General features: G+C 34.9%; 1 protein-coding gene across 9 annotated transcripts in view; it reads right to left on the bottom strand.

Moving 5' to 3' along the window:
* Positions 1-614: 614 nt before the first annotated feature.
* The window catches only part of ATP8A (ATPase phospholipid transporting 8A1), a 53,682-nt gene continuing 27,039 nt past the window's right edge, over positions 615-27,257 (bottom strand). For 4 of the 9 annotated variants that reach the window (XM_072295939.1, XM_072295938.1, XM_072295937.1 and 1 more), the window contains exons 3-14: positions 26,864-26,962; positions 23,108-23,268; positions 22,444-22,641; positions 20,284-21,649; positions 18,319-18,519; positions 17,618-17,776; positions 16,799-16,984; positions 15,678-15,935; positions 15,017-15,135; positions 14,038-14,172; positions 12,765-12,860; positions 10,809-11,690 (exon numbers count right to left, since the gene is read on the bottom strand). In XM_072295939.1, the coding sequence (XP_072152040.1) occupies positions 11,456-11,690; positions 12,765-12,860; positions 14,038-14,172; positions 15,017-15,135; positions 15,678-15,935; positions 16,799-16,984; positions 17,618-17,776; positions 18,319-18,519; positions 20,284-21,649; positions 22,444-22,641; positions 23,108-23,268; positions 26,864-26,962 (3,213 nt within the window). In that variant the 3' untranslated portion in view covers positions 10,809-11,455. The other 5 variants (XM_019040864.2, XM_019040869.2, XM_019040868.2 and 2 more) reach the window with 5 other exon arrangements.

Here is a 27,257-nt window from a genome sequence, read left to right as displayed (position 1 = left end):
TACCTCAGTTTGTAACATTCCTAATTTTCTGTCATTCTTTAAATTCCTAAAATCTTCAAATTCTCCAAGTAGAAACTCATTCAAGTGATCAGGTGATGACTGTTCTGATTTTTCTTCTTGCTTGTCCAATAGATGAAACGGAAATGAAAACTTAAGATTCCATAATCAAGATTCCGGCTCCCGAGCCTCATCATCAAACTGTTATTTTTTTTGTAGTAAAATTATTTCCTAGAAGAACACAATTTTATCTGCAAAGGGATTTTTAAAATCATGCATAATATTATCCACTTATTTTATTATGGTGTAATGATAGTTTTTTAGAATCTGCTCTCCAAAAGTTTGCAAAATACCAAAGTTATACAAAATTTATTTTTCTTTTTTAATCAACACTGTGGGGAATTTTGAGTTTCTTTTCAAAAAATTCATTACGATAGGTAATAATTTATTTGAAAAACTTCAATATTCTCATGGTAAGATTTTCATTCATTTTAGCTGAGCAAGCTAGAAAAGTTTAGAAATTCTCTTACTACACCAATGGCAGAGTGCGAAGACTTATCTACATATATTAAAAAGGAAGCACAGAAAAAAGTTTGGACAGAATAACAACCAAAAAATTATAGTTTTCAACCATAGTAATAAATTAATCATGCAATTTTTAATACAAAAAACAAACAATTAAAATGAAAAACCCAACAGCTAGGTGACTGACATTTCGAAAATATTTTTAATTAAAATTTGACAGTTCCATGACATGTATTTTAAACAGGAATCGAAACTTAATCAACGCCTGAAAATTCCTTCAGAGTTGTAACGCCTTGAACATCTAACAGAGCGCTTCTCTGGTTGCATTATTCAATGTTTTGTTGTTAGGGCTTGTAGTAAGTAGGACACATATTTTAAGCTTTTAATTTAAACATAAAAACAAAAATAACAACGATTGTGGGCACAAAAATATTTTAACAGTATAATTTACCGTCAGAACTAAATTTGAAATAAAATCATCAACAAGATAACAGAAAAAGCACTTCACTTATTCAAAATTGTAAAAAATATATTTTAATTTTTTATAACAAGTATAAATGGACTAGACATAGTGCAAACAAGCTTTGAGTGCATTTGAATATTCAGACACAAAATAAACTGCACAAGAAAATAATGCAGGTCATAAATTTTAACGTAAAGTGTTCTTTAAAAGGAAAAGTATTTTCAAGAAGGTTGGATCAAAGTAGATGATCTGGGAATATAAAAGTTTAAGAACTGGCGCTTTAATTAAATTACAACCATACATTTGGATCACCTGACCTTTCCAGTGATGATCTAAAATTATGGTAAAACTTTGGGGATATTAACATGAAACAGAACGATTAACTTCAAGAGCTTCGGTATGAAGCATCGAAATGAATGCGATTTATGTTTGGAAGATAACAAATACAGCCGAAAGTATTTCGATAAGGTACAATTGTAAGAAGAGAGCAATTAGCGCTGCCTATTGGCTGAGCGCTTAAAAAACAAATACCTGATCAGATCAAGAATAGGAATGTTGATGGACAGCGATTGATTTTGTGATAGAATGTAGGTAGGGCTAGTAATTCATAACAGTGGGAACTTAGGCATTCAATTTAAATCCTCATAACAGGAAATGCCACTTTTTATTTTTTTTCCACTTACGACTAAATTCAAAATCTTGCACAAGAGACTTATATGACATCATTGATTTCTTACTGTTTGTTTCATTAAGAAGTGTGACATCAGTTTGGAGCCAGAATCACTTGCTGAATATGGGCAGCTGAATGTGGCAATCATCAGTCTGTTGTTGAGTGGTGCCCTGAATATTGCGCATCGTGCAATGATGAGGAGGATCTGGACTCAGCAGATATCACTTTCTCTGAACTAATCGAATAAGTTTAATACAAATGTGTATGAAAAATACCTAATTACGAAAATTTAGCTGCTGAACAACGACAAATAGCTCCCATATTCAGCTGCCAAATACAGCGTCTGATTCCAGCATAACGTCTATTGAACACTCTGACGTCATACTGACATCAGCGTCTGGTCAGTGTGATGTAAGACTGACTTTACACTGAATTGTTTCATAAAGAAGTGTGTTTTCCAACTTTTAGGATCATTATGACAATTACTAGGGTTTTAATAACAGACATCTCTTACATAAATTAAAGGAATAAATAATAAAGAAACTATAAAAAGTAAAAGCCACAATATTTACAAAGAATACCCAAAAAAAACCAGTGTTAAAAGTGAAGGAACAACAAAATTAGAAAACGATCAGTCCAATTTAAATGAAAAGAATAATTTACGGACATAAGTAACAAACAAAAAAACAAACAAACAGAACAAGGAGACATAAAATTATGATTGATTCCTTTGGCTGTCCAACAAAGGTAAAGCAGCATAACGCCAGTGGAAACCTCATGTGCATCCAACGATGTTGTTGCAGCAGTTAAGTTCCAAAAACTCTGGCGCTTTTCTAAAAGAAGAAAGGTCTGAATCTCAGTTACTAATTATCATCTTCACAATTCTGTCACTTTCTGAATTCTCTGTGTACCTCTGTATGGTTCGCCAGCAGAGCCATCCTTTCCAACCCCCCCCCCCCCCCCCAAGAAAAAAAGAAAAATTTCAAACAATTGCAATGAAAGTGTGTTTACCGGTGATGTCCATGACTAAAAAATACGTTTGACAGCAGAGAATCATTGTGTCCTAAAAATAGAAATTACCTCAAGACATAAGAATGTTGGTTAATTTAATGTAGTGTTGAGAGGACAAAGGGTTTTTTTCCAAGGAAAAAACCTATTTCATGTTAGGGGAAATTCATTATTTCTGAAAGCAAAGCTGCTGATTTGCTGAAAATCATTTTTAAGTTATGAACACTTGAATAAATTATATGATCAGCTACCAGACAAATATATGATTTGTTCATGAGGTATATTCAAGTGAGAATTAGTATTTATTTGTGCTTTGTGAAAAGCACACAGGGAGTGAGATAAGTTCAGTGAGGTTCACATTTCCACTCTAGAATTTTTGGATTAAGTTAAAAATATTTACAAAAAGTTAATGCAGATTCAGGAAAATATAAATATATATATTCAATGATTAGTATTGATAATGAAGAGTATAAAAATAGGACTTTACATACAGTTATATTTTAAAAAGATCTAAGTGGTTCAAAAATATTGGAACTGAACATTTTTAAATACTTAGGTCATGCGCTCATGTCTTGAGAATAGATGAATTCGATGATAGAATTTGTAAAACAAGATGACCAGAAAAATATTACTCCTAAGACTGAGTTTCTAACTGGTGAATATTTCGAATAATTTTGAAAGTGAATCCGAAAACTGACTCATTACACAGGTAGATTTAGAAACAGCTTGCCAGAAAAATTAACAAGTTCGTAGATTAAAATGCTTGGTGCTGGAATTTCAAAGACGAAGGATCCAAAAAAACAGTAACCCTCTCGATCAACAAGAAAAGTACGCTTCTAGTGTCCTCCAGGTTTTGGTAAATTGGTATCGTAGGCCCGAATAACTTCGGATTGAGTTACTACACCACCTTCCTCTTGAGAAAAAGCAAAACCATCTAAGGAAAACAAAGAAAAATAGAATTAAGTGTCAGAGTCCCATTGAGGATAGAGAGACAACGGGAGAAGATAAAGGCGCGTTCAACACAATATAAAGTTAGTGCTCTTCTGAAACTGCAGAATCTATTAACATTAAGAAAGTAAATGGGAAAAACTCCATGGATTGTTGTAAAAAAAATTAGAGCTTTTTTTACAACAACATGGTTTGGGTACCTAATAAAATTAATTAAAAATAATGAAAAAACTTGTGTACTCACTTGCAGAGTCAGGGGAGGGGGGGGGGGGGTTTGCAGTGGGTTATGGTAATGGGTACTAATATTGGATCATTGGTATTTTTATTGTATTAAATATTTATCATATTAATTATTACATGGATTGCATTTTGCAAGAAGGAGCCAAGAGCATTCCAATGTTGCTAAAATTGTGCAACTTCTTTTACCTTGCAAATATAAATTAAAAACGTAAACAAGTTTTATCTTCACTCCCAATAAACTATAAATTCAAGACGAAAATACCTTTGTAAATTTAATTGTTTGCATGATTCCGGTAATTTTCTTGCAAAGAATGTACCTACTTAAGCTGCACAATCCTAGCCTTATTATTGCAAGAATAAAGAGGTGCAAGCTGTGCAAGACACGTTCTGGATGAACTTTGCTTGACTTCACAAACAAATTTTGAAGTAATATTTTTTTTTTTCCATTTATAGCTCAACAGAATTTTTAAGTTCAAATTAAATATATTGGATTTAAAAAAAATGATTGTCTCGCTGTTTGCAGTATATTCTAAAAACTTCAATGTATACCTGTGACTCTTTCTGAGTAGGTAATAAGATCAGAAAGAAGAGGATGAAAGCAAATATATGTTTTCTTTTTCCTCAACGAACAATAGACAAGGTTAATTAAACATCATAGAATATGTGTCCTCACCAAAATCTCTCTGTAGAACACAGCTTGGTAAAAAAGAAATCAGTGTTTCCTTTGATCTGAAATTCACACTCCTCACTTGTCAAACACTACAGAGGTCTACTGTTATCAAATTGACCGCTGTAAACTATTTCTGGTGTTCTTCATAATGAATAATTTTTTAGTGGGCTGAATTTTTTAGTCAACAGTAAAAATACGGTGCATAAGATTGGGGAGTCAATGGACTCATCCAACACTATTTAGTCATTGGTGATCAATTTAATTTTAGTTAGGCATTGATCTATGTTGATTTTGGTTTCCTTTTGAACAAGCAGCTTGAAGTTACTGATTCAAATGTGAGACATGAGCACTAATTTTTATTCATTATTTATTTGATTTTATGCATGTTCAATGGATGCTGTGGTACATTTTGATGAAGAAATATACGTATCTTAGTGTGCTGCAAATAGTGCTCAATCTAGTGGTCCGTTTAAAAGTCAGGTAAAAAGGAGTACCTTTCGAAAAAAATATCCATGCTCCACTTTAAACGATAATTGGAGATTTAATGTGAACTGTTGGAGGTCACAAGTGTAAAAATACTCTTGGTATTTTCACTATGAACATAATTATGAATTTTATCAATTCTCGTATGTTAAGATTAACCCATTTGCATACATTTATAGACCCCTAAAATACCACTTAATTTACTTACATATAATTAGGGAGGTAGTTTTGTATATTTGTTGTATCAGTGATCGAACATAATCATGCTAAAGTAAATGTTGAGCAAATAAATTTAATAAAAATGAATTGTGTGACATGCAAGCCCTATACACATAATTCTTTCTAATTCAATTAATTTTTCACATAGTTCCTTTGAACATAAATAAGTCGAATTATCAAATATTTATTAATTAATGAATAATAACAAAATAAGAAATGAAGCTCTGGGCATAAAATGTAGATGATGTCGCAAAAAGGCAACACAATAATTTTGAAAGAGAGAGCAATTTTCTTGGGACTTTTACAGAATTGGACACTAAAATTTGTATTCATAAAATCGAACACTGATTAGATCTGATGAAATTTGATTGAAATGTTTAGTAAGCTCCAAAATAACAGGGAAAACCCACATGGTTCAAACATGTTCATTTCTATGACAGCGATTTTTTTACTCAACAGAGTTCATAGTATCTACCAAATTTCAAAATTCATGCGATCTTCCAGAATTTTTCCGATGTCTGCATGGATGTAGGAAAGCCAAAGTTTAATTTCGAAACCACATGGAAAATCATGACTTGTTCCTGTATTGCCGGTGATTTTCAAAGTTTTTCTGCGAAATTGAATTCACTGCATTTTCCTGCCATTACATGTCTGTGTCGAAATCCGCCTCAGGGAAATCATTTGAAGCAACTGAAATGTTTTGCTCTACTGACAAAAGTTCATGGATTTCCCTTAGACTCCCGAGTCTGTTTCAAGATAATTTTTCCAGATTTGGAGAATCTTGTATTTTTCTGAACAACTACTAAAGAATGAAGTGAAATCTAAGACATTGTAAAATTACCTTTAAGAGTATTGAAAAAAAAAGTTCAATTTTTGGGAAAACTGTAGAATAATTTGAGGACATGCTTTTCAGTTTTGGGATGACAGAATTCTTCCAAACGAGTTATTTTAGAAATTAATCAAACAAAATTCTAAGCAGTAACACTTGGATGCAATTAATAGACAACATAATGAACGAGCGATGACTTACAACAAACTGAGAAAAAAGCAGAACACCAATTCATGCTAAATATGTTAAAAATTCACACAACCAAGAATTGGATTAAATAACTCCTGGAGATTTTCTCTGAAAATTTATTCAATTTGCAATTACACGAAAACACACCAGTTGCTTTCGTGGAGACTAGAAGCAGCAAAGAGGATGAACGATTTCTTTTTGCACAGTCTAAATAATGATAATTTCTGAACTACAAGAAAAGACCTGATGAAATCTGGGTGACCTCAGAAGAAAAAGAAAACCTACAAAATCTAACTGCAAGGAAATACTAGAAAACAACGAACAGCATTAAGGCATACCTCACAATTTTTGGAATGGTAAAAAGTAAGGTGAAAAAAGGTCAAGAATCCGAGCGGACGACGTTGATGTGGAATAAGAATAAAGAAAATTAGGAGAGTTTCGACAAAGAGGCATTATTTGGTGGTGCAAACACTCAAAAGAGAATAAATTTGGGAATGAAAGTTTAAGGAGGTCCAGTGAGAAAAGAGAAGAAGTTATACTGAAAAATTTAAGAACAAGACAGAACAGTGTAGGAGGTAATGTACACTTACGCCTTAATTCCACTCCTGTACTACTTGATGTTGGAGAACGAAGATTGAAAACGCTGCGAACATTCCGCAAAAGTCGGGCTCTTTCAGTGCCTCTGTAATAGAGACCGCAATAAGCTTAGGTATATTAAGGAAATAAATACTATTCCATGGAGCTTGAGCTCTGTATAAATAGAAGTCATTGATTCTTCAAGAACAACCAGCAAGATATTGTTGCCAAGTATTAAGAAAAATTTCCATGTATTCTCAAATCATTTCCGCATATTTTCGGTACTTCCATGGATAGATCCTGCCGATTGAGCTGCAATTTTTTTTTTTTTTAAATACTACCTAACGCTTTTAAAAAAATCTCCGACTTTTAGAGCCATTATTTGTGGACATTACTACCTATTTCCTGTAAAGAACACCCTCTGACCACACTTTGAGCAGGAGATGACCTTCAACAGAGAGGACGCTGTCAATTACAAGTGTTACTAGGCAAAAGAAATCTTTCTGTAAAGTAAAACACATGGATGTGCTGGGCCATTATTCTGGACTTTCAGAATTTATAATAATGTACTATATATTGCAGAGATATATACAATTTCTGAAAATTACCCATCATTCCGCAAATTCCCCATTCATCTCTGCTGATAAATGACTGATTCAAAATAATGACTTCTAACAGAGGAAATACAAAGAATTATAAGTACGAGGTATAAAAAAATGTAAAAGGATCCTCTTATAAATACATTGAAAAAATAGAGACATCAACCTGGGTCCTAACTTGATTAGAGTCTATTGATTTTGGGTAAATATTTTTAAAAAATTTACTAAATGCAAATTTTTCGAGTTTGTTCCCTGAAATTACAATTCTGTCAGAGCAGATTCACAAAAGTAAATTCTTTCCATTTTAAAACCTCAGCTTTGGGTGCATGTATTTCTTTTTGCATCTTCCATTTAGTGCAATCGCTTGATGCAGTAAAAACCTTTTTCGGAATCCTAAATTTCATTAAACACAACTTTTGAGAAGGGAGTCTTATTGCCTGAGGTCAGATCGAAGTATTGCGGCTGTGTTCATTTCGGAAGTCTTATTTACGTAGAGCGTTTTGATGCAATCAATTGCTGCAGAGAATTGTGCAAAATTCTAAATTTTGGGGAAAAAGAGCCATGAAATTTATGAAAAAGCGAGATATGAAACTCCTGAGAATTGCTACGAGGGTTTTTTGTTGCGACGGTGAGCTCAAAATCAAGTTTCAACTTGTTTGACTCTTCGCAACGATTTATTGCTTAAAAATTCTTAGTTATTCTTAGCTGTGGGTGAAATGGATGTAAATGGTAGTATCTATAGATGGAAATTACTGCATCTGTTTCCATACCAAGACAGCGACTCTCCAGTTACTAAATAGTTTGATCAAGATGGAAAAAACTGACAAACGTTGCTTTGGATCATATTTTCAGCACGTTTGGAAATTGAAATCCTAGCAAATTTAATAAGAGATAAAGGAATTAATCCTGTGGACATTGATGAAGATGGTAGAGCTCAGTTTTCTACTTATTAGATATTTTTCTTCCATACTGACACCCACAGTGCTTTTCATTCAGCTGGTTCTTCTATTAATTCAGCTAATTTTAGGCAAGAATTACAAAAATAATGTGATCAGTTTAGTTGATGTATGTTACTAATTAGAGCAATCATAAAGAGCCGGTATAATTATTATGTGATGATGCTAACTCTGAGTTCAGAGTAACTGAAAAAACTATCTTATGCAGCCAAAAAATAAATTTAACAAAGGTCAATCCACCTTGGGGTTAAATTTACCCTTTGCTGAACGCAAAGGCTATTCCCTTCATTTATGCAATAGGTACTTGGAGATCTAAAACAATAGTAATGTGGCTAGAAAACAAGGAATGGAATGGGTCAGTTGCGCATATTAAGACTTGTCCAAAAGCCAAATTACTATGCGGTATGCCAATTAATAACATAGATTGCTTTACGACGAACACAAGTAATGCTATCATTCACAACGTTTTAAAGGAACACTTTATTCAATATCATTGAATTTAGAAACTTGGTGCTAGAATGGATCTTAGTACTTTTTGGTTAGATACAAGATTCAACCATGGGAACAAAATTTTATAACAAGCGCAACTAAACCATTTTAGAATGAAAATTCAATTTCGTAGCACGTTTGCATTCTTTTATGAAGACTAACAATAAGATTTTTATTTACTCTTATGTGATTAGTTTTTACATATTTACAAAAAAAACAAAACGGTAAAACAATAAAAAAAACGAAAAACCTAATGATGCAGCTAACACAATGAGTGCAAAAAAGAAGAAGGGGAGAGTAAATCTTAAAATAATGAAAAATTAATACAGTGCGATGGTTGGTGAAATTGGATACTGAAGGATTGGTGCAATGGAGGGTACTACTTAAATTGAAAACTGAAAGAGAACTAAAACTTTAAATTGGTTGATACTATCTCCCAGCAGTGTGGGAGGATTCTCATAATTTCTAGAAGATTCAGTAAAGAATCTTGCAGCTTAACTAGATCCATCAGCTCACACTCAACGAAAATTTTGAACATAACCTTGATATAATTCGTCACTTTGAATGATTGAAAATGCATCAAAATGGGTTTGCAAATTTTGTCGATGTCTTCAGTGCATTGACTGCTCCCATGTTTTCCATAAAGAGCTCTGCTGATTTGACAGTTTTACACGCCAATATCACCTGCATGACAATCAAAACAGGAAATGCTGCAGAGAGTTCTTCCTCAAAACTCTGATGTCTTAATTATCTCTTTCACTGGACCAATTTAATGCAACACAATTTTGAGTGATTCCGTAATCAAGGGGACGTTAAGGTAACTTTTGGCTGGATCTAACTAATGTGGCGATGATTTTGCAGTCAATTTTTTCCCTTAAAAATTTTAGTTTAGTGTGCCAAAATGGATCTCTGGCAATTTCTGGCATTTAAGAATTGAATTGCAATACAAGTGAAGCCTCTGGGTCGATTTGGTAAAATGGGCTTTAACTATTGACATTTCCGCTGACTCATATAATTCTTGTAAGTATCATTGAGTGGATAAAAGAACAATATTTTGAAGTGAGTATTTAATGATTCAATAAAAACTAAAAACAGGATTCCAAATATTGAGAGCTTTAGAATAATTGTACTTAAACTGTAATAAACCTGAGGAATGCTAACATTGTGACAAAATATAATAAGTTTGATACTTGTGATTAGTATTTTTTCACATTAAACTTACATTTTTTTCTTACATACTTTATCTAAAGCTTTCTCACCTTTTCTCTTGGCTTATGAATTATAGGTTCCAATTGAAGCAAATTTTTAGACAGTTAGAATTTTGAGGGGAAGGAGAGTGCTCATAACTGTGCCCATACTGCCGTGCTAAGGAAGAACGTTGTATGAACCTTCAGGCGTTGACAAATTTGCCTTGATAAAACACGAGTTTCCTGGTAAACTTATGAATATTCTTCCTCCAATTTTTTTGATAATTTTGCTCGAAATTTCACCTAAAGTCCCTGAAAATTTCAAGGAAAAATATTCATAACTGTCCTCAAAAATAAAAATTTAACTGAAGGAAAATTGGCAACTCTCAAATGTTCATACGGCATTCTTCCTTAGCATGGCAGCATAGTAGAGTGCCTTATTTAAAAACTTACTCAAGGTTCAGCCCTACAGAATATTACACATTACAAAATTTCACTTCAGCTACATATGATCCAAGCACAAAGAACTAGTCCTGCAGAAAAATTTACATTGATTCTAGAACACAGAGCGCTAGACTGGAAAAGCTGAAATTCGAAAAAGCTGCCACATCCTGGTGTAACTATATTTACAGCTACTTGGAGACTACAAAAGTTGCTCCGACTAAAAATGCCTAATACAGCAGGAAGGAAAAAGCGCTTATCGCTCTACTTACATCTTGCAAGATGTCCTATGACGAGCAAGTTCCTGAGGAAATATAATTTTGTTTGTCAAATGCAACTGATAGAGGATAGCAAGGGTGCCAACTGCATCTATGCCAAATTAATACCAATTGTACAACTACTGGAGTCTCAGTTTTAGTAAACATCAGTTTTTGAGGGACCCTCGGGTAAGGTTTCAATTCTTTAATTCAAAATTTAAGGATCAGTAGTTCTACTTAAGAGAATAGACTAATATAATTAAAAATCGCAAATATGTTCAACCTTTGATTCTTAATATGTTAATAAAACAATAAATAAAAGCAAATCTAGCCACATTTTTGTAGACTCTGAGCGGAGGTCCCATCCCTCAAGATCTTTAACAATTTTTATGAGGGAGCCAAAAGGCACAGGTTTTGCATTTGAATTGCAGGTAAGGGACTATCGCCTTCTGAGGGTACAGTTATCTAAGGTGTGCAAGCACAGTTTGCTTCAAAGCTTTTTCAATAAGATGCTTTAAAAAAATGAGACTTTCGGTAATGGTTGGGAACATTAGGAATTTAAGAAGAGTGAAGTCGAGTTGGAAACAATACATTTTTGGAAGCAGGGGTGGAATGAGGTAGCACAGAAAGAACCACAGTTGGTTGGTACAGGATTCAGATGGAGAGAAGGGGGTTCCGCAGCCACAGTTTTGGAAAAGGAGGAGCGTTTTTAACAATCCACTTGAAAGCTCATTGAGGTGCTCACACTGAACATTTGATCGCTTATTATGTCGCTCACTCTAAACAATGGATCGCTCAATGAGTCGCTCACTCTGAATAATGGATTGCTCAATGAGTCGCTCACTCTGAATAATGGATCGCTCAATGAGTCACTCACTTTGAACAATGGATCATTAAATGGGTCACTCATACTGAACGCTGGATCGCTCATTGAGTAACTCAAACTGAAAATAAAAGATGGAAACGGAAATAACAAGATAGCTCAGGAAAAAAGTTAGGGAAAGAGGGAAAAATAGAGATCTTGCATGCAGAGGGAATTTCCGATTTTTCCATTTAGTCTTTAGTAGAATTTTGCAAGAAAACCTTAGTGCACTAGTTCCCCTGATATGAAATTGCACCCAAGCTCTCAGAGTAGAAGCCACAAATGTGGAGCTAACCCACTATATGAACAAACGCAGCTCTATAAATATTGAACTAAACTCTCCGTGTAGAGAAAAGGCTGGATAAATTAGCAGGGCTGCCACCCTGTAAGGTAACTTGTACATTTCAAAATAATATAATATTAGGCTTCAATTAATAGTAACCTTGATGATAGATTTGGCCCTATTTTTGAATGGAGATTTTGACTAAATTTGGAGGTGGACTCTCTCATAAAGTATGTTACTTCCTCCATCCTTAATTTTTCTTTCAGCTTTGGAGTTAGTGATGTAGAAAATCATTGGCACGATTCAACTCCTAGCAAAATTATACATGATATTAAATAAATAAATTGAGAATCCCCACTGCATGCAACAATTTCATTCAGAACCTTTTTTGATTAAAAGATTTAAAAAGCTCCAAATAGTAGGCAGTCCGGGGCATTGAAATCTAAAATCACTGATTTTGCACTCAAAATGTGTTGGTGATATTCATTTAAGTCATTATTAGTTGTGGTGACTGTTTTCAAGAAATTAAAGCGTCCTTAAAGGTGATGGAAAAGTTTATTAAATTCACCATTGATTGGTGAACCAATGCTGATTCTTAAGGGGGAGAAATAAATGATAAAAACAGAAATTAATTATGTTTGGAAACAAAGCGAAAAAGGTGAAACCAAAGGAAAAGGAAAAAAATTTGATCGATTTTGAGGTGCACAACTAAAAATGAATCATGGATTGACCCTTTTATGTTATCGTGCGAATGGTTAAGTATACCCACAATCATGACATAACCCTCCTTCTTTCTAACTCAGGCCCATCTCCAAAGTTAATTTGTTAATTAAACTTTTTCAAAAGGAGTTTAAAATGAAACACGGGACTTACGAGTGCTTATCTCCTAGAATTGTAGATGTTGATTCTTTCTTGATCTCTGCTTCTCGACAAGCTTCAGTAAAAGTTTTGAACATAGTACTTCTTACACTGAAAAGATAAATAAATTGAGCATCACACATTTTTAAAAAGTAAAGGGTTCTGTTGACAGTGAAACACTTTATTTGAGTTTTTTGTATTTCTTGGAATTCATACCAAACGAATCATATCATGAGACCTATTTTATCCTGGGTAATTGTTTGGTTCTTGACAGTGTTGTTTGATTTTATTTTTTAGCACTGAGGTGACTAGTCACCGCTTCTCGCATGGTCGAACTGGCGTGCTATATATCGCAGCAATTAAGACAAATATCACGGCAGATTTTGAATTTTTTGACAAAAAAGAGCAATAGCCCCTGTGCCTGCAGGCATTCTAAACCAAAAAATTGGCAATGAAAGAAGGATCATTTTGGGGGAAAAAACCTTGTGTTCGATACAGACATTGATATCTGTACCGGATGTGAGGTTTTTCCTAAATACAATCTTGCTTTCATTTCTCTGAATTTAGCCAATTTTTTTTTGTTTAAAATGCTTCCTTTGGCTAATGCACAGGGGTTGTCCTTCTTATGAACGTTCTAAAACTAATGAATCCAACATAATTTTAACAAACTCCTGACCATATAGGCTTCGAATTTCTTCAGCTCTAATGGGTCATTTAATTGGACGTATTTATGCTAAAAGGAACAATACGCATAAGGTTTGCATGTAACATAGTTCCTTTTAGCATAAATACGTCCAATTGTACTAGAAAAAGAGGATGAGAGGATGGAGAGTATGTGAAAAGCTTGGTTTCAAAAAGGCTCGTCATATTATATTTCAATCATTTGAAATCGGGAGATGAATATACCCAAAAATTTCAGATTTTTTAGAATGCGTCTGTTAGGGTTAAAAGGAAGTTTCAGACGTTATCACCCCCAAATTCACTGGTCATATGATGAAATATTGCAAAAAAAAAGCCAAAGCAATAGACTAACGTCCGTAAGCAAAAAAAAAAAAAAAGAAAAAAAAAAATTGGTTTAACTGTGTTTTAAATTACAAATCTAATGAAAAAAATAAAACCTAAAATTGGGGAACAGGCTCCAAGATTAATGATGAGTTTTGCAAACAAATTTTTCATGATTTCAATTCATTGAAAGAGCTTTTAAATTGGACTATAATTTAGAAAATCAAAATTAACTAAAAAAACAAGAAAAAGAAAAAATGGAGACAACCTGTTATGAGATACTTACACTAAGAATATGACATCTAAAATTAAAGCAGAAACAGGCACTAGAATAAGTCCAACCCAAAATACAGGAGAGGAAAAAACCATGGTATCCATGCCTGTCATGACAACTCCTAGCGGAAGAGTGGGCCAGAAATGACTAAAAAAGAGGCAAATAAAATATTCCATCAGTAAAGGTTCAACATAGCGTAAAGGGTGCAGAATTCGTCAAATTTTACAATTGAAGACACATAATTGGACCGCGTTTAACAGAAAGGAACCAAGCCACATCAGCTATTGCCAAATTTAAGTAGGCAATTTAATTTTTTACGAGAGAACGTTTGTGCGGATTCCTTTGAAAATTTTGAAGAATTTGCTTCTCACTATCTAGATAATTCACTGAAATTCGCACAAAAATCCACACTACCGCTTTCATGTACAAAATTAAATTGCCCAGTTAAATTTGGCAACAGCTGATGTGGCTTGGTTCCTTTCTGTTTAACGCGATCCAATTATGACCTGACAGAATTGGATCAAATTTTTTAATATTTTTTATAAGCACGAAACATGTTAAGAATAATAAACTGATTTGCAGCCCAGTCCACACTGAACTTCTGGATGAATAAATTTCTCAATTTTGAAGAGATAAACTTTTTGGCAACATAATTTAGAGGATGATCGATTTGATAAAATATTTAATTTTTCAAGGAGAAATAATCTAGGAGACTATGATGTTTCTGGCAGGGAGAAGATCAGAGAATTTTTTGCACCCGACATTCCTAAAATGTCTGTATTCAGAATAAAAAACAACGATTCAATTATAAATATAAAACAGCTATAGATTTTCCAGTGTGGCTTTGCTCTTTGCGATACCCAAACACTGTTGCTTCGATTCAAATATATTCAAATACTATTTGTTGAATCTCATAATTTTCATATTATATATAGAATAAGGATGAGAAAATCTGATCAAGATTTGTATTGACTGAAAATTAGAAACTAACCTGTAACCTACTAGAACGACAAACCACAGTAGAATGGACCCCCAGATACAAATATGACTAAAAATGTTCCATGAGTTCATATGTAATCCTGCTTTTAGGCAGACAGTAACAACTGTGAACTGAAAAATAAAATAATTTATTAAAAAATTAGGAACAAACCAGAGGCCAAAAAAGAGACGCAGAAATGCACCCTGCGAGTTAGTTCAAACAATCTACTTTTGAAATAAGAGCGTCTAAGAAGTAAGGCATCTTAGTGCTATAAAAAAAAAAGAGGAAGATACTTAGACAAATATTTTATGAGCATTCAGTACAAGAAATGCCTAAAAATGTGATATCAAACCAAAATTATGATACTCTGAGGTTAAAAAAAAGCGTGGTTTAGAGAGGAATGATTTGAAGTTTCAATTTGCTACGATAAAAGACCAAAATCATCAGATTCAAATGCAACTTTGAGGTAACCATTAGCACAAAAATGCAATGAATTGCTCATAACTCACACTACAGGATAAATCTGAGAGTTTTCCTATGAGAACCTATAAAATTTAAATTTGTTGACCCCTTTAGACAAAAATTGATTTCTAATGCATCTGCATGCATTAAGGTCCCCTTTCTTATGGATAGGCACAAATAATTGAAATTAAGAGACAGAGTTAAAACTTACGGTGTAAACAAAGTTGCCAAGAAGGAGATACCCTCCATCTTTACCATTCGACCAGACACTATCCTGTTCGCAGGCTATCTTCGGTAACCAGAAGAGTAGAATTGAATGGTACAAGGCATTTGCAATCCATACCCAAAATATCTTCATGTTGAAAAGTTGGCTTGTTTGAGAGTATAATTTTGGATGCATTAGCATTGTCTCTGACGAGCATATTTTATCAAAAAGACCTATCGCCAAGGGAGGGGCTGCAGTAAATAACTGAGAAAAGAAAATAGAAAGAACCAGACATTAAAAACATAGTAAAAAGAGCAAGTAGTACACCTGGCAAAAACAGCGATTTTTACGATTAAATGAGACGTGTATTCAAAATAAAATCTGGCTGCTGCCATCTACTTAAAAGAATCACTTGTGGAAGTCCAGAGCAGATCATTGATGATTGCAAACAGATGGTGAGTGACTTATTTCATATTTTAAGAGCCAAAATTTGAGACGATGTGCCTCCATTGCGGTGCTTCAAAATTTCCTCTCTTATTTAATTTTTTTGAAGGGAACAAGCCAACTTTATAGCTTGAAATTCCTACAAAATATTATGGTAACAGAGAAGGTGATGTCATAGAAATGTCACCAGTTTTCACATACAACAAACTACCTGATAGTTGATGAAATTGACACAGATTTACTATCTAACATGACAATTGAACTGATATTGTTCTTAAGGGCACTAAGCACCAAAATGAAAGTCTCGAGAAAAATAGGGAAAACTATGCAATTTCGTGTGTGCTCACCTTTTGAGCCCAAAACACGTAATTGTCTGAAAAATATGTATTAAGATTGGACTTAAGAGATGAAATTCATGCAAAATGGCACACTTTTCCCCCTTTTTCTTGATAATTGGATTATGGCTCTTTGGCCCTTAAGAAAAATATTGGTTTAATTGAAGCACTGCATGCACATTTAATGATTTCATGATTCCAAAAAACCAGAATCTTCTTCCTTATATTAATGTTTTCAAGTGAAACAAATTTTGCATCTAAAGGATAAATTTCCTTGAGGATTTTATTAATTTCACAGTGTTTCAATCAAAATTTTATACAGCTGCTGATGAGACTTGGCACACTTACCACATTATAAAGACCTATCGTCCATCTTTCAAAGAGAATCTGGCCCGACCAACCAGAGTAGATTGCGAACCATAGCTCGATTACATATAAACAAATATTCTTGTAAAAACTATACAAAATTAATTTGCAGACCCGGCTGTAATTCCAGGCGCCATGGACAAAAAGTAATTTTAAAAGGAAGCGGAACTGCAAACAAACCAGAGTAAATAACACGATTAAAATCAACAGCATTCAGAGAGTATGAAAAATTAGCCAATTTTGGTTGGAAGGAACTTGACATAAATGTCACAATAATTCAGGTAAAAAACTATTCCCTTTAGTTTTTTCGTTGATAACAATTACAGGTACAAAGATTTAGTTATAGGATCTACACCAACTACAATACTATTCATTGGCGGAAAGGGCCTGGCGCAGCATTCATAGCACATTGATTAATTTTCTAATGAGAACCTATCTATTAGATGAGGATTACGCCAAATCTTTGTTTTTAGTTTGCTGCAGATGACAAATACAAGGAACCATTCCTCACAGTAAGAGGAAAGTGCATGATGTTGTAAATGACTGACAGGACAGAGAATTTTTAATGCAAGTTGCAGTGGTGTAGCTAGAAATTCTTGGGGGGGGGGGGGTCCATTCAAATTTACATTATTTCGTGTACATCCCTAATATCTGCTATATTTTATATCTGCTCTCCAAAAGTAAAAAAAAGGTACAATTAATGAGGCTGAGGGGGGGGGGGGGGGTCCATACCCCCTGGACCCCCCCCCCCCCCTTGTGTACGCCATTGGCAAGTTGAGAGATGGAATTGAGATGACATACTTGTGCTATTGAATAGTCGGAGGCACAAGCAGCTTGTAAACCTTCTACACCTGAGATGCCTATGCCAACGTGTGCTTTTTGTATCATGGCAACATCATTCGCTCCGTCACCAATTGCTAGCGTCACGCTTTTTGTATTTTGCGTCACCAGCTCCACAACCTAAAATCAAGGAAACCAAATTAAGAATCAGCAAATTAATAAATATTTTTGCACCTTTCAGTAGTGGTCGAGGCATTTTGGCAGTGGGTGTGAGATTATGTGGGGGAAAAAAATTGAGAAACCGAACCTGATTTCAACAATTATATCTGTGCGGCTTGAAAATTCCTGCTGTTAATAAAAATGCTAATGTTCTAATTTAATCGATAAACACTCAACTTGGACAATGCACGATATCCTGTTATGTTTTGATTATGATCTGATGTCCCTGCTCTATGATAGGGCTAAGTGGTTATTATTGTGATATTGAGAGAATGAAGTTTGGGAGTGGGTATTATTGCTCATAAAAAGTTTACAGACCATTTTTTTGCTAAAGTTTATTTTGAAACAAGTTTTACTCAAAATTTTGAGTAGGTGAACCATTCAATTGCTTGGGCGCTCTACTATAGAAGAACTTTAGTGGCAGAACGAAATCAAGAAGCAGCTGCCTATCGTCTGAGCGCTTAAAATATTTTAGATGGGTTAGATGACTGATCGTTACTTACATCAGCTTTCTGAATGGGTGAAACACGACAGCAAATGACAGATTTACAGCTTAAACATAATTTGAGAAAATCTTCTCTAACAACAGGTACAAGAGCGTGTTTCAGAGCTTGTCCATCAATGACAAGAGCCACAGGATTTCCTGATTTACCGAGACGATCACCCAAGTCATTAGAATGCCTGATTATTGACTCACGTATTCCCTGAAACCAAAACAGATGATGATGCAGTTTTAGTTTGAAGGTGATTCATCTTGGAGTAATTTTTAGAGAAACTTCAATATTTCTTTGATGGGACAGGACGATTGAGGAGTTTGGAGGACAATCCGCATAAGTGCAGTTTTAGAAAAAATCGACTTATTAATCATTTCAAGTCAAACTCGTCTTAATGCATCTTTTGTGAAAAATTCGCTCTCAAATCCCAATTTTTAAGCATCAAAAAGTCAGTTTAAACTTCCGTTCTGCCATAAGGATACATGTAATTTCGAAACTTTAAAGACGTATTTCTCGAAACAGCAAAAACTGCACTTGTGCGCCTTGTCCTCCAAGCCCCTCAATTACTGCCTAACCCGAGGCAATATGTCCCCGTGAAAAAGAGAGATGAGAGATGGTGTTATACTTGAGTAATTTCAAAACTTCAATGCGCATTTCTTGCAATAGCAAAAACTGCACTTGTGCCCCTTGTTTCGTCCTCCTCAATTAGCCCTTTAAGATTAAGGTATAAAAAGTCATATGCTCCAAAAAATCACATGATTTAGAGAAATAAATACACAATTTGGCTGTAGCAACAGTATTGCATTTAATAAGACGGAGGAAACTCGAAAATTGAGATAAAATGGAAGTTCTAGAGCATTTTGATACTTAAAATGTGAGGTGCCCAATTATAAAATGTTATTTTGAGATATAATTGGACGTGTTTCTGCTAAATGGAACTAGAGACGGGTGGGCAAGAAGGGGTGTCCTCATTAGGCAAGGGCCATAAGAATGAATGGGAATTATAAAGCACCAGTGACTTCAGCGGTGACAAAGCTGCTGCCGCACTCATTCGTGGTCCGCTTTAACTCATGAGCCCTGTTCACAATGCGCTTTTCCCATGCCCACAACTCATGAGAACCGCATACAATTGGCGCTTAATTTGGTTTGGTAGAATGTAAAATCCCGCTTTTCCATTTCCTCAAAGGGAATTACGCCCACTTTTCCTTTGTTTCTGATGCAGCCTTCTAGAGCACACCCCATCTTCCCCACTTGCCTATAGTTCCGTTTAGCAGAAATACGTCCAATTTTAAATGAATATTTTGAAAAGCAGAATCAAGTTTTAACTTTTCTCAGCACCTGGAGACTTTTCTTTTAAAAGCTTGTACAGCGTGTATCGTTGGCATAAATTGTAGGAGAAACATTTTATTTTTTTTTATTTGCTACGTCTCCTAAAAGTAATTTTCCATTTCAGAGAAGAAAAAATTGATATCTTAAACACATACTTCCCTTTAAGTTTTCATAAAATTTTTTTAAAGGAATTTAAACGCTTTTTCTTAAAATCTAGGCACAATTGCCGCCCTATCCCTCTCTTGCACCCTTTCTGAACTACCCCCCCCCTCAAAAAAAGCACAGTACATCCCAGAAAAATAGGTATACAGCATATGTCCTATTAATTTTAAATCTTGTTTTAGGCATTTGAAGGTACACAATTAGGCAAATATAATGACAAGAATTGAAATATTAACGTGTGAAAAATGAGGAATAACATAGGACTGGTCATGAGACGTCATGTAATTGAGGTGACCTTTAAGTCCGTTATCTCTGAAAGCCCATTCTTTGTAGGTATTGTGTTTTTTCTCTGGCAGGGTAGTGAAGGGAAATTTTTTGAACCAAATAAATTGTACGATGATTTGCTGAGTTGAATAAACAAAGAAATTAAAAGGAGAAACGAGATGAAGTTTAAAAAAACGAAATGAGTGAGCAGGAACTTACATTTGCAGTTTTTTCATTTAGGATAATCAATGGCATGCCCTGGCTGATCAGCTTTGAAGAATAGCCTATGTTAATTGCTGTTTCCTGTTTGTCTCCTGTGAGTACCCAAACATTGATATCAGCTTTCAAGAGAGTCGCTATTGTTTCTGGAACTTTATCCTGTAATTTATCCTCAACAGCAGTTGCCCCCAGCAAATTTAAATCTAGCTCAATCATGTTGGCAACCTCTTCAAGTTTCTTTTCCCTGTAGTGGATGACAGTGCTGGCCTGAAGGTACATTTCCTGCCAATCTTTATACTTTGCTTCATCAATATCTGCTGAAGCAAAACAAAGTGTTCGGAAACCGGCTGATGCAAATTCTTCAAGATGTTTCTGCGTGACTTCGCCAAACTGCCTCCCAGTCGTTGACAATCTTTCATAGATGACGTTATCGGCACCCTTGCAAAACAATTTCAATTGGCCACTCTCTGTTCGAACTATCACAGACATTCTCTTTCTGGCACTCGTAAATTCTAAAACATTTAGTATTTCATATTTTCTCCTTTGATTCAAGGCAACTATTTCGACCGTCATTGGAGTCCTTGTATCAAAAACAAACCCGAATTCTTTGGCACCAAGAAGTAAAGCTCGTTCATCTGGAGATGAAGCATGGTAAATGATATCATTTTTGTCTGTAGATTTCTCTGGAATCACAGTGTGACAAACCGACATGAGCGTTAGGAATTCTTCTATAATTTTATAGTTAGCTTTCTTCTCTGTCAAATCTTCAATAAGCTCACACTTTTGCTCACAGCTCCTGGGATAAATTTTCCCGGCAACAGAGCAGGCTTTGAACTCCATTACATTGCGTGTAAGGGTGCCTGTTTTGTCTGAAAAGATGAACTTCACCATGCCCAACTCTTCATTTAGATTCGATGTTCTGGCCATGGCAAACGTATTTGTTTCTTCGTGGTACATATCTTCATCCACATTTATAAAACCAGCTTGCAGAAATCTAACGACTTCCAAGGTAACTTGAAGAGAGATAGGAATTAAATTATTATATAAAATTATAAAAGTTAGTAGATTGTTTAGAAATGTTTTCTTCATTCCATCACCTAGATACCAGTCGAAACCTAGTCTGTTATAGGTCCAGATTTCATTACTTATGGCACTCACAGCACACAGGCCGAGAAGTAGACCAAATAACATTAAAATTTGGGAATTTGTTATTTTATCAACTGTTGAGCGTTTTAGTGGAGCTGCTGTCGCATTCTTCATGAGCTTTGTTTCGTGCCCTGTATAAATGACGACTCCAAAGACCCATGCCGTGTTTCTCAAAACAGCTCCTCGAAGTAGGATTCGATCAGGTCCCAAAGGCACTCCTCTGAAAACAAGGCAAAAATTAGCTGAAAAAATTCATTCATGATCAACAAATTATTAGGGAGAATACTAGATACTGACAAAGCCTACAAAGTCCGACTTAAAACTTTTTACCTAATTCTGCATAAACAAGAATTCAAATTTGTAAAATTTCAATTTCATACAAATCAATGGTGGAAAATATACAATTGTTTGAAACTTTTCCTGCCATTTTTTACATCCAGCTATTCAACAATTCTGCAAGAAAGTTCAGATAATCTTATTTTACCCTATCAAGGATATGTGAGGTAACACTCCCTTGGAAACGTACGATTTGAGCAGTAAAATTGCTGGTAAAATTTGAAACACCGCAGTAAGTCGCATATTTTTCTACTTCAAATATCTACATGAAATACATTGTCCTTTAACTGGATAACCATATGAATCGACTTATGCAAAAAAATGGACGTCAAAAACCTTAGGAGCCCCGGCTCCCATTGTTTACCACCAAAGTCAAGGCTCATGAGTTTTTGGACTTCTGCCCTTTTGCACGAGTCAATTCATTTGGAAAAGGATATGCGTTAACCTAGTTTTGCTAAGATTATCCAACTGTTCTTTTACTCTTACTTCACTTCCTAAAAGACAATATGGGAAACTGCTCAAATCTCTTCATAAAATCAGACTATTTTCAGTAACAATATAGCATTGGTACATTATTGTCGATTCTCAGCTCAGTTGCAAACCACTCATTCCATGCTTCTTGCAAGATGAATACAGGAGAAAATAATAAAAGAGAGACATAATGTGTTTCAAACTTACTGTTTGTCATCTTCTCGTAAAACGCCGGTGAAGTCATAAATTTGGCGATTTGGGAGCTCACATTCAACCGTGGCTCGTAACCTAACTAAATCTGTTAAATCTAATATTTTGGCTGTTGTTGGCAAACCTTGTCGAATTTTCAGGTTAGTTTCACCATCTAGATTCATCGTCTCTATATAGCACATTGCTTGGGGTTCACTGAAAAGAACATGGAGGAGGCATATCAGTTAAAGTCCTTGTAATGAACCAAAGCTGCTGAAATTTGAAATATATTGTCTGTGTCAAACTTTATTCCAAGAGTGATGGCAGTGACAATGCATCTCTGATTTCCACAGAAGATTAGGAACCATCATGGTCTGCTTGATGAAGAAAAGATTAGGAATCTATGCTTGATGAACCTTTTGTTTCAGTATTTTTGGCGCCAGAATTTTTTTCCCCCTAAAAAAGGAGGAGAGAAATTTTATTTGCATAATAAAGCACGAACTTTATCAGATTAAATTTGTGGGTACCGAGGAAACTGGACTTATACAGAACATCTTACACAGAGGAGCAAATTAATCATTAAAAAGGCTTTGCTGAAATTCTCAATGACCAGTTATGATATGGAGAGAAAAAAATAAAATACAACTTAGAAAGTGAAGATCTTGAGGGTGATAAGACATACCTGGATGAAAGGACAAGGAGATCAGCAGGAAAAAATTGATTGTTCCGCACTTTGACAATGTCCCCAACGACAACATGCCGCCACTGAACCAATTCCCAGTTGCCATTTCGCAATGTTTCAACTTGTCTGTGATTGACTTCCCTATCGGCAAAATGCCTTTTCTACAAGGTAAAAAAAGGATGATTAAGACACAACTTGGCGACAGAAAATAAAGCTTCTTTCTAAACCATAGAATCATTTACAGCTACTTTGGTTCAAGTTGAAGCAAGTATTGTACACAAATCAATAAAAATCAAAGTTCACAACAGTGCCCAAATTACACTGATTCATTTCAAAATTCATCATTGTCAGGATAGTGTAAAATTTTTGTATTCATTTTTGAGGTCTCCTTTCTTAACATAGAACAAGATTGATTTACATTAGCATAATTTGGCTAACTAATGTTGAAGAAAAAAAATTCTGCCGAGCGATATACCAAATATTTTTGCACTATCTCTGCAATACCTTGTAAGTACCAACGACACTATACGAAATAATTTTTGATAGTTCAAAATTTTATGTAAGTTTATGCTCTATGGAAAGTTCCGAAGTTTCATGGAATTTCTGTTATCGAACTGTGGTCAAAGTTACAAAGATTTCAACCAATCATACATTTAACCAAATCCACGACATATTTGAAAAAACAAACAAAAATTTCATGATTTCTCTCTACCTTGAAATACTGTTAGGCAAGATCCATGAAAGTTCCTGCCTCATCATATTCATTCATAAGAAAAATATTTGTTTTAATGACTTGTTTGAGGGTGCTTCAAGCGAGGGGAATCGGGGCAGGAATTCCTCTCAGAAAGCATGTGAGGAAGAAAAAGTATTTTTTCAAAATGTTCAGCATGATTATGTCCTCACATACATTAGGATATACTGACATGTAAAGATATACAGGACGACATTTAATTATCTTTGAATCATTATCAGGTATATAAATTTATGAAATTGAGCAGAAACTTAGAGGAATTTACCATGCTGTGAGTGGATGGACAATTTAACGAAGCACCTTTCTCCTTCATTTAAACAAGGCATTTTCACAGTTTTCTTTCCTCTTTTCTTTTATGTATTTTTCAAGTTGCATTTGTGTCTTTTTGGTGGATAATGACTGACAATTTGAGACTCATCCCCCCTCTGCCAGCATCAGGCTTCTGTCGGTCAATTCAAGACCTTTGTTAGGTGCCTGATAAGGTTTATAGACCTTTAAATAATTATTTCAAATGCTTTCCTATTTGCTCTCTTTATTTCCACTCATTTCATTTTTCCTTTCAAAAGAGCCTCGCCAAGTTTAGCCCCCTTTTTTTATACCCGAGTTGGTCAACCGGACAGCGCTCAAATGAAAGCCTATGGTAAGGCAAACTTCCATGCAAAGTTTCAACTTGAAGTGACCCCTGGTTTAGGCTGTACAGCGTTGCCAATTTTCCAGTTTCATGTGCTAAAATCAAGGATATTGGACTATTAGTCCGGTATATAAGTAGACTATTATACCCAAGTTGGTCAACGGGACGGAGCTCAAACGAAAGCTTATGGTAAGGCAAACTTCCAGGAAAAGTTTCAACTTGAAGTGAAACCTCGTTTAAGCTGTACAGCGTTGCCAATTTTCCATTTTTATGCGCTAAACTCACGAAATACTGAATCATCATGGTTCAACAGACTATTATACCCGAGTTGGTCAACGAGACAAGGCTCAAACGAAAGCTTATGGTAAGGCAAACTTCCAGGAAAAGTTTCAACTTGAAGTGAAACCTCGTTTAGGCTGTACAGCGTTGCCAATTTTCCATTTTTATGCGCTAAACTCACGAAATACTGAATCATCATGGTTCAACAGACTAGTATACCCGAGTTGGTCAACGAGGCAAGGCTCAAACAAAAGCTTATGGTAAGGCAAACTTCCAGGAAAAGTTTCAACTTGAAGTGAAACCTCGTTTAGGCTGTACAGCGTTGCCAATTTTCCATTTTTATGCGCTAAACTCACGAAATACTGAATCATCATGGTTCAACAGACTATTATACCCGAGTTGGTCAACGAGACAAGGCTCAAACGAAAGCTTATGGTAAGGCAAACTTCCAGGAAAAGTTTCAACTTGAAGTGAAACCTCGTTTAGGCTGTACAGCGTTGCCAATTTTCCATTTTTATGCGCTAAACTCACGAAATACTGAATCATCATGGTTCAACAGACTAGTATACCCGAGTTGGTCAACGAGACAAGGCTCAAACGAAAGCTTATGGTAAGGCAAACTTCCAGGAAAAGTTTCAACTTGAAGTGAAACCTCGTTTAAGCTGTACAGCGTTGCCAATTTTCCATTTTTATGCGCTAAACTCACGAAATACTGAATCATCATGGTTCAACAGACTATTATACGCGAGTTGGTCAACGAGACAGGGCTCAAACGAAAGCTTATGGTAAGGCAAACTTCCAGGAAAAGTTTCAACTTGAAGTGAAACCTCGTTTAGGCTGTACAGCTTTACCAATTTTCCATTTTTATATGCCAAAATGAAGGGACTAATAGTCCAGTGCATCATAATTAAACAGACTAGTGCATCGGTCTACGAGCTGAATACTACCCTCTGATCGAATAGAAGCGCAACTAAAGGCCATCGTGAACTTTTCGAAGCAGTGTTGCCAATTTATTATTAATTTTTTTAACATAAAATTAGGGTTTTTCCAAGATGTACAGCCTAAACGAGGTTTCACTTCAAGTTGAAACTTTTCCTGGAAGTTTGCCTTACCATAAGCTTTCGTTTGAGCCTTGTCTCGTTGACCAACTCGGGCATAATAGTCTGTTGAACCATGATGATTCAGTATTTCGTGAGTTTAGCGCATAAAAATGGAAAATTGGCAACGCTGTACAGCCTAAACGAGGTTTCACTTCAAGTTGAAACTTTTCCTGGAAGTTTGCCTTACCATAAGCTTTCGTTTGAGCCCTGTCCCGTTGACCAACTTGGGTATAATAGTCTACTTATATACCGGACTAATAGTCCAATATCCATGATTTTAGCACATGAAACTGGAAAATTGGCAACGCTGTACAGCTTGAACCAGGGGTCACTTCAAGTTGAAACTTTGCATGGAAGTTTGCGTTACCATAGGCTTTCATTTGAGCGCTGTCCGGTTGACCAACTCGGGTATAAAAAAAGGGGCTAAAAAACACCACTTTTTGGCGAGGCTCTTTCCCTGCTTTAAAGATCGATCCCCGAAAGCTTAGAATGTTGGCATTTCTTCCTAGTTATATTATTTCCATAAATTAAGCAATCTTCACATGATATTTTGTTACAATTGCTCAATTTTATAACTACGTTACATATTTTGAACAACTTTCCTGCTGCTAAACGTCCCTGCTTTTGAACTGGAAACGTAATTCTCACATTATTGCAAAATAATCCTCCATCCATTAACTTATTGCAAATTTCAGGGAACTGATAGTATTCTAAAACTTCTGCAAATTATTCGCGAGCTTTCCCTGCTGCAGAGATGCCTAAATATACAACTGGAAACTTTCCTATTCCTAGTCTTGTCAGCCTACTTTCCTTGGAAACTTTCATTACTATTCCAGAGTACTTATTTAGTTATCTGTGACAACTGGACAAAATGATATGATAGCTCTAAAATAGGCGCTCCAGTGAAATGATTCAAATATTGAGGAGTCCATAATTCTAAATGTAAATAGTTTATGAAACATTGCAGGGATTGAACAAAATATAAGGATACTCACATAATCTTCTATGATTTCTTTGATAGCGGATACAAGTAGAATGAAAATGAGAGGGACCAATGTGGTATATCTTCCAGTGGGGGACACATCTGGAATTTGCTAAAATCAAAAATTGGTTGTTTAGAAAATATGAACACTGAAATTTTTGAATACTTTTCACTGATCGTCAAGCACAGAGAACAGAAAAAACTAGTCTGCAGATCATAGGAGAGATTTGCAAATTGTGTGAAAATTTATTTTCCTAACAAAAAGGTGAACATAGAGAGTTTTAATACATCTTGCATAGCATTTTAAACTATGAGACACTGAAAAAAAGTTTAAAATAGATTATAAGGACCATTGAAAAAAGTTAAAGTAAGTTGACTGAGAATTACGGGTAACTGATAGAAGAGAA

Source organism: Bemisia tabaci, chromosome 2, assembly GCF_918797505.1.
Source record: "Bemisia tabaci chromosome 2, PGI_BMITA_v3".
In the NCBI taxonomy this organism is placed as follows: Eukaryota; Metazoa; Arthropoda; class Insecta; order Hemiptera; family Aleyrodidae; genus Bemisia; species Bemisia tabaci.
Note: the sequence above shows the minus strand (reverse complement) of the source record. Positions and strands in the feature narration are given on the sequence as shown.